Raw genomic sequence first — 11,622 nt, forward strand, 5'->3', positions numbered from 1 at the left:
CACTGTAATTCAGAAACAAAGTCTACATATTGTCCTGTGAGTCTAATGCTATAGTGCAAGGTTCTACCTAGACGTGGTCCCCACTATGGCAGACCTGACAGTGTGTGTAACCAATATCAACCTTACAGACTCGTGTACAAAGAGGAAACTATTACAAATTCATTTCAGACGTTGAATGACATTGCTCAGGAGGGCATTTAAAACTGTAATTCAGAAACAAAGTATACATATTGTCCTGTGAGTCTAATGCTATAGTGCAAGGTTCTACCCCACTATGGCAGACCTGACAGTGTGTGTGACCAATATCAACCTTAAACACTTTTCAGTTCATATGAGACCCTGAATGACAGTCATAAGGTAACCTACACTGTAGTTCAAAAATGTTGTCTATATGTTGTCCTGTATGTCTACTCCTTTAGTGGAAGTCTTGACCTAGATGTGGTCCCCACTATGCTAAATCTGACAGTGAATGTAACTAAAAACCATTCAAACATTTCTATCCTGAGAGGGTCCCCACAATGCGAGACCTGAGAGCATGTGTAACTAATACTATCCCTAAGGCTTCACTTAAAAACAATTAACCCTCACAAATGTATACCAGACAACAAATGAAATCAGTCCTGAAGTAACTTTAATTGACCATAAATAGCTGCAGAACTACCAAGTAGTTCAATCACTACGTGCATACAAAACATTTTTTTAATACCTTTAAGCCAGAAGAAGTTCCAGTGTTGGTCACAGGACTTGAAGCTGAGCGGCTTGGTTCAACCACGTCCATCATGTTAGCAGAGTCCTTACATGCAGGCTACAGGATTTCAAATAATACAGTTAAATATTTAGAATTGAACAGCATTTCATACAAAAGAAATGAGGCTGTCCCAGGCTACACCAAATAGTGTACATGTAATGCAAACTACACAGTCTACACATCATAACTACCTAATAAGACAATAACTTGCACCAAAAAATGCAGTATTACTAGGCCAGTAAAGTCATTCACTTGTCTAATAGTTCTAAAGAAACAATCTTCCGAACAACTGATACATGTGTAAACCAATGCAGTAATTACATGCTGTAACGCAAGTATGTCTACACTTTTTTAAATACCTTTAAGTCAGAAGAGGAAGCTCCAGCGTTGGTCAGAGGACTTGAAGCTGAGTGGCATGGTTCAACCTCGTCCATCATGTTAGTAGTGTCCTCACATGCAGGCTAAAGGGATTTCAAATATCACAGTTAAACATTCAATAAACCTCACATACATGTACATCAGTATTTAAAATGCAATACAGAATTTCACACCATGTTTTATCAGTGCCTGCTGCTTTAGTGGGTCAAGTTAATCAGACATGGAGCCACCATGTCACAGAAGACAGAGTGTAAATGACATCAATCTTAATATGAATCAAAAATTCATATGACACCCTTAAAGAAATTAATTATAAAGAGGACAAACTGCTGTTGGAGAACAAAAGACCATATATTCTTCTGTGTGTTCATTGCTCTGCTGGTTCACATTACTAGACGTGGTCCCCACTATGGCAGACCTGACAGTGTGTGTAACCAATATCAACCTTACAGACTCGTGTACAAAGAGGAAACTATAACAACTTCATTCAGACATTGAATGACATTGCTCATGAGGGCATTTAAACTGTAATTCAGAAACAAAGTCTACATATTGTCCTGTGAGTCTACTGCTATAGTGGAAGGTTCTACCTAGATGTGGTCCCCACTATGGAAGACCTGACAATGTGTGTAACCGATATCAACTTTACAGACTCGTGTACAAAGAGGAAACTACTACCAATTCATTTCAGACGTTGAATGACATTGCTCAGGAGGGCATTTAAACTGTAATTCAGAAACAAAGTCTACATATTGTCCTGTGAGTCTACTGCTATAGTGGAAGGTTCTACCTAGACGTGGTCCCCACTATGGAAGACCTGACAGTGTGTGTAACCAATATCAACTTCACAGACTCGTGTACAAAGAGGAAACTACTACCAATTCATTTTCAGACGTTGAATGACATTGCTCAGGAGGGCAATTAAACTGTAATTCAGAAACAAAGTCTACATACTGTCCTGTGAGTCTACTGCTATAGTGCAAGGTTCTACCTAGACGTGGTCCCCACTATGGAAGACCTGACAGTGTGTGTGACTTATATCAACCTTAAACACTTGTTTAAAAACAGGAAACTATTACTAGTTCATATGAGACCCTGAATGACACTAGTCATAAGTAACCTACACTGTAATTCAGAAACAAAGTCTACATATTGTCCTGTGAGTCTACTGCTATAGTGCAAGGTTCTACCTAGACGTGGTCCCCACTATGGCAGACCTGACAGTGTGTGTGACTTATATCAACCTTAAACACTTGTTTAAAAACATGAACTGGGTAATAGTTCCTATGAGACCCTGAATGACACTAGTCATAAGGTAACCTACACTGTAATTCAGAAACAAAGTCTACATATTGTCCTGTGAGTCTAATGCTATAGTGCAAGGTTCTACCTAGATGTGGTCCCCACTATGGCAGACCTGACAGTGTGTGTAACCAATATCAACCTTACAGACTCGTGTACAAAGAGGAAACTATTACAAATTCATTTCAGACGTTGAATGACATTGCTCAGGAGGGCATTTAAACTGTAATTCAGAAACAAAGTATACATATTGTCCTGTGAGTCTAATGCTATAGTGCAAGGTTCTACCCCACTATGGCAGACCTGACAGTGTGTGTGACCATATCACCTTAACACACTTTTCAGTTCGTATGAGACCCTGAATGACAGTCATAAGGTAACCTACACTGTAAGTTCAAAAATGTTGTCTATATGTTGTCCTGTATGTCTACTCCTTTAGTGGAAGTCTTGACCTAGATGTGGTCCCCACTATGCTAAATCTGACAGTGAATGTAACTAAAACCATTCAAACATTTCTATCCTGAGAGGGTCCCCACAATGCGAGACCTGAGAGCATGTGTAACTAATACTATCCCTAAGGCTTCACTTAAAAACAATTAACCCTCACAAATGTATACCAGACAACAAATGAAATCAGTCCTGAAGTAACTTTATTGACCATAAATAGCTGCAGAACTACCAAGTAGTTCAATCACTACGTGCATACAAAAACATTTTTTAAATACCTTTAAGCCAGAAGAAGTTCCAGTGTTGGTCACAGGACTTGAAGCTGAGCGGCTTGGTTCAACCACGTCCATCATGTTAGCAGAGTCCTTACATGCAGGCTACAGGGATTTCAAATAATACAGTTAAATATTTAGAATTGAACAGCATTTCATACAAAAGAAATGAGGCTGTCCCAGGCTACACCAAATAGTGTACATGTAATGCAAACTACACAGTCTACACATCATAACTACCTATAAGACAATACTTGCACCAAAAATGCAGTATTACTAGGCCAGTACAGTCATTCCTTGTCTAATAGTTCTAAAGAAACAATCTTCCGAACAACTGATACATGTGTAAACCAATGCAGTAATTACATGCTGTAACGCAAGTATGTCTACACTTTTTTAAATACTTTAAGTCAGAAGAGGAAGCTCCAGCGTTGGTCAGAGGACTTGAAGCTGAGTGGCATGGTTCAACCTCGTCCATCATGTTAGTAGTGTCCTCACATGCAGGCTAAAGGGATTTCAAATATCACAGTTAAACATTTCAATAAACCTCACATACATGTACATCAGTATTTAAAATGCAATACAGAATTTCACACCATGTTTTATCAGTGCCTGCTGCTTTAGTGGGTCAAGTTAATCAGACATGGAGCCACCATGTCACAGAAGACAGAGTGTAAATGACATCAATCTTAATATGAATCAAAAATTCATATGACACCCTTAAAGAAATTAATTATAAAGAGGACAAACTGCTGTTGAGAACAAAAGACCATATATTCTTCTGTGTGTTCATTGCTCTGCTGGTTCACATTGACTAGACGTGGTCCCCACTATGGCAGACCTGACAGTGTGTGTAACCAATATCAACCTTACAGACTCGTGTACAAAGAGGAAACTATAACAACTTCATTTCAGACATTGAATGACATTGCTCATGAGGGCATTTAAACTGTAATTCAGAAACAAAGTCTACATATTGTCCTGTGAGTCTACTGCTATAGTGGAAGGTTCTACCTAGACGTGGTCCCCACTATGGAAGACCTGACAGTGTGTGTAACCAATATCAACTTCACAGACTCGTGTACAAAGAGGAAACTACTACCAATTCATTTCAGACGTTGAATGACATTGCTCAGGAGGGCAATTAAACTGTAATTCAGAAACAAAGTCTACATACTGTCCTGTGAGTCTACTGCTATAGTGCAAGGTTCTACCTAGACGTGGTCCCCACTATGGAAGACCTGACAGTGTGTGTGACTTATATCAACCTTAAACACTTGTTTAAAAACAGGAAACTATTACTAGTTCATATGAGACCCTGAATGACACTAGTCATAAGGTAACCTACACTGTAATTCAGAAACAAAGTCTACATATTGTCCTGTGAGTCTACTGCTATAGTGCAAGGTTCTACCTAGACGTGGTCCCCACTATGGCAGACCTGACAGTGTGTGTGACCAATATCAACCTTAAACACTTGTATAAAAACAGAAAACTATTACCAGTTCATATGAGACCCTGAATGACATTAATCATAGGGTAACCTACACTGTAGTTCAGAAATGTTGTCTATATGTTGTCCTGAGAGTCCACTGCTATAGTGGAAGGTTCTCCTTAGATGTGGTCCCCACTATGCTAAACATGACAGTGGGTGTAACCAAAACCATTCAAACATTTCTATCCTGAGATGGTCCCCACAATGCGAAACCCGAGAGCATGTGTAACTAATACCATCCCTAAGGCCTCACTTAAAAACAATTAACTCTCACAAATTTATACCAGACAACAAATGAAATCAGTCCTGAAGTAAATTTAATTGACCATAATTAGCTACAGAACTACCAAGTTGTTCACTATATGGACATAACACTTTTTTAAATACCTTTAAGTCAGAAGAAGAAGCTCCAGTGTTGGTCACAGGACTTGAAGCTGAGCGGCTTGGTTCAACCACATCCATCATGTTAGCAGAGTCCTCACATGCAGGCTACAGGGATTTCAAATATCACAGTTAAACATTTAGAATTGAACAGCATTTCATACAAAAGAAATGAGGCTGTCCCAGGCTACACCAAATAGTGTACATGTAATGCAAACTACACAGCCTACACATCACAACTCACAACTACCTAATAGGACAATAACCTACACCAAAAATGCCATATTACTAGGCCAGTAATGTCATTCACTTGTCTAATAGTTTTAAAGAAACAATCTTCTACACACTGTAATGCAAACATGTCAATCACTTTATGGATATAAAAACACTTTTTTTTAAATACCTTTAGGTCAGAAGTGGAAGCTCCAGCATTGGTCACAGGACCTGAAGCTGAGCGGCTTGGTTCAACATTGTCCTTCATGTTAGCAGTATCCTTACATGCAGACTACAGAGATTTCAAAATATCACAGTTAAACATTTAGAACTGAAGAGCATTTGTTAACAACAAATACCCACACCAAAAAATGCCACACTATTAAGCTAATAATGTCATTCACCTGTCTTATAGTTGTAAACAGCATTTTTTGTTGTCCTGAGAGTCTGTGCTGTGTCGGTGCTACACTGTCCAGTCTGTTTACTGTGTCTGTCTGTTTAATTTATTGTATTCATTGTATTGTTTCTAGCTTAATTTTTGTTTGCACACTATGCACATTCACACTTTGTAATTTTGTACTTTTTGTTCCTTGTTGCACCGTGTTGTTCCTGGAGGAACGTAATTGTGCTCCACTGTGTACTTGTACATAGATGGAATGACAATAAAAGCCTCTTGACTTGACTTTATAAAAAAAAAAAACAAAAAACAAAAAAACCACAATCTTTAGAACAACTGATATTATCATACTAAAGACTCATACTAAACAGCTAATAATTTTTAATAGCATTAATAGTGTGGATGATTAATGTTTATGACCTCAACTGAATGTTTCCACTAAGATTCCATCAAAATCCTTATAAAATATGTAATTCAGGCTAAGCCATCATCTAAATGATTATCTAATCTATTTAATCTCTAGAAAATGTAACTTCCACTCCATTTCAAGGCAGCAATACACATTGCAAGGGCTTTCAAAGTGTTACCTTTTGTTCAAATGCTGATAAGCACCCTGAAACCTCTTTCATTTCCAAAAGGCATGGTTTTAAAAGGACAATCATACTGCTAAGCTAGTAAAATCTATTTCAAATATTTTCCAAACACATCTTACAAACCTTTCTCCTCCAAGGCCAGTCACTTCCTCCATAGTCGTAGGTTATTTCCTCTCCAGGCATTATATCTCTAATTGCAAAAAGGCAGAGATGTGGTTTTCCCTGGACAATGATCTTTTTCATTTTACAGTTGGGGTCCTTGTGCTCATCGTTCACTAGTCGGCCAAGGGTGTCATCCTCTCTTGTTGCATCAACGCTTTAAAAATGAAAAAAACAAAAAATATATATATATATACATTTATTGTATTCTATGTATGAATTAGATTACTGCATATAGTTAGTAGTGCCACAACAATCAATAAGCATTAACAACACTACTGTTGAAATATAGGGGTGGGCAACATAATACTAACACCGGTATATTTTTAAATGCGATAGGATTTTGCCATATCCCGCTATTGTGATGTAACCACACGTGACTTGTGCTCATGGTGCCTAAACAGGGCCAGTGATACAGAGAATAGTATCACTAGCACTGAGGACAACTTAGTTTTTAAAAGGGGAGATGTGTCAGTAGTGTGGAAGTTTTTTGGCTACATATGGTTAGACGCCAAACAAACAACAGTAATTTGCAAAACGTGCAAAAATACTGTGACCACAAAAGCTGGCAATTTATTCCATCACCTAAAGCAAAGACACTCACTTGAGTGTGAGGAGTGTCAGAAACTGCGTGAGTCTGAGAGCACATGAGCAAAGGTTTCTCAAACCAACAAACTAAAGGTAGCCTCTCAGGCAACAATCGCTGGAGCATATGCAAATGCTGTGCTCTCAGAGTCACGCTCTGCCAAGCTAACTGCTATGTTAAAGTATGTTAACATTATAATAGTAAAAAGGTTTTACATGCACCTCGTCCATTCATTTTTATGGAGTGTTTTTTCTGCACTGAATTCAAATTTGCTGAACTTTGACCCATGCTGTGCTGACCTTGAAACACACAGCCAATGACACTAGACTATTTTTTGGCATAATGTCGCTGTAGAATAAAATAATCTGTTAAACATTTGAGATGTTTGTTTGAACTCCTCTGACAGGTGGTTTGCTATCTTTATTTACCAAGAAAACAAGCATGTTCCCTGACGCTGGCTTCAAAAGCTACGATATTGCAAACAGTGCTAAATACTCTCTCAGCAGATGCATGGTGGCAGAGATATGCACAGATATTTACTGGCTAACTTGTTGACAATAAGAAGTTATGCAGCCTCCACCATGTAAGGGCATCACTCTCACTGTCAGTTTTTTGAAGGTTAATTTAGTGCACATTTATTGGAATTTGTATTTAAGAGTTCACTATCTGCAGCAGAATATAATAAAGTATTTCAAATGAACAGAAATAATTTCAGAGCTTTCTTTAGTTAATATTGTTACTGCAAAAATATCCCAAAATATTGACATTATTTCAAGGCCTTATCGCCCACCCCTACTGAAATCCAAACTATAATCTAGTATAGTTAATACTAATACTACAAAATTTTCATTTCATATAGTTAATAATAGTTTAAAACCACAAGCTAAATTTTTGACAAAAAAATATTCTACAAAATACCTTCTATGATAATCACTAACATGTAATCTCTGAAACTTACCACCACTGTTTATTCTGCCAAAAGAAGTCAAACATAAATACAGTAATTCGGGAGACCTTCCTCCTTCTCTCTGATTCAAGGAAGTCTATCAGTTCCCCTCTGTATTCGACCACAAAATCTCCTTTATTCAAAGAAGCCAGGGCAAATACACCACGACCTGTCAAAGAAGTAAAATAAAGATAAACAAATCATATGCATGTTGTAGCAGCTGTGATACAGAAAAACATCCTGCACTGTAAGACAGTGGATTAACTGTTTTAAAATGTATCGTATCAGTATGGCAATTCATCTTTCTAATTGAATTTCTAATTTAATTAATACACCACCATTAAATTTAGTGTACATAATATTACATAAACCAGCTTCAGCACAGAGGACTGTGGAAGTGGCAATCAAGCAAAATAGATGAAAAGAATTTTTTAACCTCACGCAAATGAAAAGTGAACTGTACCAGGCAGTGGCCAATTCAAATGTGGATAATATAATAAAACAAAAATATTCAAATGAATGTATCAAAAACATAACTAACATTTAGCAGCAGATAACCACATTTTATAAACACTATTAAGCTGAGTTTCACCTGCATTTCATTGGTACAAACAACTAGTCTACTACTATATACACTTGTGTTCTGGACAGCTGAACGGTTCGTATTTTAGTTGCATGCCCCCAAAACGACTAACATTTGGCAAGAGGAATTTTTTTCTTTATTTTAATGTAAATATGCAGGCAAAACCACAACAATAGAGAACTGATGCTTCTTACTGCTGCTTGAAGGCTTCACCACAAGAAAGGCTGCACCAGACCCACCTTTATAAGGGTTTACTAATTTACTCTCCAATACATCAGTCTTGTCAGTTGCACTGGTGACATGCTGAACTGCTTCATCAAGTGGTTTCACCCTCCTCCGTCTCATTTTATCTTCTCCTCCTGCAACTGAGAGTATCTGAAGCAGAAGGTTGACAAATCATACTCAAAGCAAGGCCACATGGAACAGCAAAAACATTTGTATGGCCAAGAATTTGCATTTTTCATACGAAATTTTAAAAAATGATTTTGAAAAGAAGCTAAATGGAATGACTCTTAAGACAAGATTAAACCAGTAAGAGGTCTTGATAATAGGCCAGTGCAAAGAAAAGAGTTCTAACCATAAAAAAACAATGCTTGTAATATATTATTTTATTAAAACTTAATTCATTCATTTACTGTAAGTGTAGACCTAAATGCAACTGTGTGAATTAGCTCTTCTTATATTTAGAGCTCAAATGTAGATCAGTGCCTCACTCTCCCTCTTTCTTTCCACACGTCTTACTGTCTCCCTCTCCAAAACTGTCTGTCTCTCTCTACAACTAAACATATAGCGAGGCAGTGAGCCTTATAGTACACCTGAAAGATTAAATGATTTTCAAATCACAAAGAGTTACAATAATAATCATAGCCTACATGATGAACAACACTGTCTTAAGAATTTATAAGTGCAGAAATTGAACCGAACACAGAGCTTTTGAACCACCTCTACAGGACAACACAATCACCATTAACTGGCAGGTTGGCACACTACTTTCAGAGTTCAAGCCTCGGCCAAAAAAAATGGATGTGCTGGTCTTTTGGCCACAACACATGCCTTCCATTTACTGAAATCAGTAACAGATCAAATAGCAGATACAATCTTTTTCAGAACAACCTGCAATCAGATATTTTACCAAATATTTCAGCCCCACCTTGCAGTCAATTGTCATCCAGTTAAGCTCCACAGCTGTTTTCTCTCTCTCTCTGTGCACACACACGCACAAAACCCACAGCCCTTTTAATACTCCGATTATTTGAATTAATAAAATACCTGGTAAGAACAGTGAGTCTTACCCTGCTATATTTTTCAACTAAGTTAGATTAATAAGATAATCTCCACACAGCTTTCTCTCTCTAAAATGTACATACAGCTTTTTAAAAACTTTGATCACATGAAACCAATAAAATATCCAACACACTTTTCTCCCTAAACTACAAACATACAAACTAAGCTTGAGGTTACCAAAGTGGACCTTATAGCTCATTACCATCCAGCTAACCAGCCATCCTTCTCTCCCTCTTCTCTCTCTCTCTCTCTCTCCACTACGCACGGAACACACAGCCCTTTAAACCTCTGACTACACAAAACCAACCAAATCTCTCTCTCTCTCTCTCTCTCTCTCTCTCTCTCTAAAGCTAAATATCACTGAAAAAGCCTCACGTTACCAAACAGTGGGCCTTACAGCGCGTTAGCGTCAAGCTAACTAGCTAACGAGTTATGAGCTCCTGAAATGTTGTGGTCGCTCGAGATAACACTAAGTCGAGAGCAAACATAAAACCTTCTCTTAGCGAGCAAAGGCAAATATTTAAGCTATGAAGAGTTTTAAAATCCGGCTTAATTTACCTTACTCATTAACATCCAGCTAACCAGCCCCCCCCCCTTCTCTCTCCCTTCTCCCTCCCTTCTCCAGCCCCCCCTTCTCTCTCTCCACTACGCACGCACGGAACTCTCAGCCTTTTAAAACACTAATTACTCAAACCCAGCCTAATGTCCTCCACTTTCTCACCCTGTACAGCTAAACATCACTGAAAACGCCTCACGGTACCGAACAGCGGGTCTTACAGCACGTTAGCATCGAGCTAACTAACGCTAGCTAGCTAACGAGTTATGAGCTCCTGAAATGTTGTAGTTGCTCGAGATAACACAAACTGAGTCGAGAGCAAACATAAAACCGTATCTTTGCGAGCAAAGGCATATATTTAAGCTATGAAGAGTTTTAAAATCCAGTTTAACTTACCTTACATCGGTGCTTCTTGAGTGCAGCTATCCTTCAGCTCTTTCGTGGCGTGACAGGGGGAATTATGGGAAGTGTAGTTTTTGTTCTTCCAAGTCCCATTCGTTCCATTCAATATAGAACGGAAAAAACTACAGGCGCCATTTTAGCTTCACCTCGGTATGCACACAAACAAAGCTATTAGGTTATAACATTAGCTTAGACCAGAAGTTCGACCGGAGTACTTTAAACCATTAAAAATTGACTATATATACACTTATATATGTATTATACTGAACGTATCGATGTTGAAGACCTTATAACGCTGATGCTTATATATTTTATATTTTCTTTGGAACTTTTGGTAGTTTATCTTTTAACTGACTCACTGTTATAATGCAGTGCATATTACAATACAATATAATAGGAGACAATAATTTTTTATCTGACTGTAAACTGTTCACGTTTTGGTTTCTTGATTGTAATATTTATATGTTTAACAAAACTAACTATTTATTTCATTAATATGTCTTATTTGTGTTTACCTTGTAGTAGCAGTGATTAATTCAGCGTTCACAGCACTCAGTGACGTGTATCAGGGTTGCGCAGGCGCAGTAGTGAAAGTGTGCTTACGGTCCGCATCCTAAGCACACTTTTAGGCTGGGGTGCAGTACCACCAAGATACCGCCGGGGGCATCGGTGAGCATGTGTGTAAGCACGCTTTTACACACTTCTCATGTTTTTGCGTATGGTGGGGTCCAAAAAAAAAACTGCACCACCTATATCAGCATGGTCTCCTGAGTCAACTGGCGCATTTTGGCTGAAAACATTGTGGGGACCGGCAAAATGGTCCCCACAATGTTTTCGGTCCCCACACTGTGAGTGTGCTAACGTGTTGCGGCCCCCACCA

At 38.2% G+C, this 11,622-nt stretch overlaps 1 protein-coding gene across 1 annotated transcript; it reads right to left on the reverse strand.

Moving 5' to 3' along the window:
* Positions 1-486: 486 nt before the first annotated feature.
* Positions 487-11,311, reverse strand: LOC118814061. The gene is made up of 10 exons (XM_036579725.1): positions 11,258-11,311; positions 10,737-10,888; positions 8,740-8,875; positions 7,930-8,086; positions 6,350-6,542; positions 5,427-5,528; positions 3,154-3,252; positions 1,108-1,209; positions 707-805; positions 487-501 (listed from the first exon to the last, which is right to left on the reverse strand). The coding sequence occupies exons 3-10, from the start codon at positions 8,843-8,845 to the stop codon at positions 487-489; spliced, it is 873 nt and encodes a 290-aa protein (XP_036435618.1). The 5' UTR covers positions 8,846-8,875; positions 10,737-10,888; positions 11,258-11,311.
* Positions 11,312-11,622: the final 311 nt, after the last annotated feature.

Source organism: Colossoma macropomum, unplaced genomic scaffold, assembly GCF_904425465.1.
Source record: "Colossoma macropomum unplaced genomic scaffold, Colossoma_macropomum, whole genome shotgun sequence".
In the NCBI taxonomy this organism is placed as follows: Eukaryota; Metazoa; Chordata; class Actinopteri; order Characiformes; family Serrasalmidae; genus Colossoma; species Colossoma macropomum.

What these genes read in the sequence shown, in the direction of transcription:
- LOC118814061 (XM_036579725.1), bottom strand. Translation starts at nt 8,845, where the DNA reads ATGAGACGGAGGAGGGTGAAACCACTTGATGAAGCAGTTCAGCATGTC. An exon ending in ATTAGTAAACCCTTATAAAG is followed by an intron (nt 8,087 to 8,739) that starts GTGGGTCTGGTG and finishes CTTCTTTGACAG; the next exon opens with GTCGTGGTGTATTTGCCCTG. An exon ending in TGGCAGAATAAACAGTGGTG is followed by an intron (nt 6,543 to 7,929) that starts GTAAGTTTCAGA and finishes TCATTTTTAAAG; the next exon opens with CGTTGATGCAACAAGAGAGG.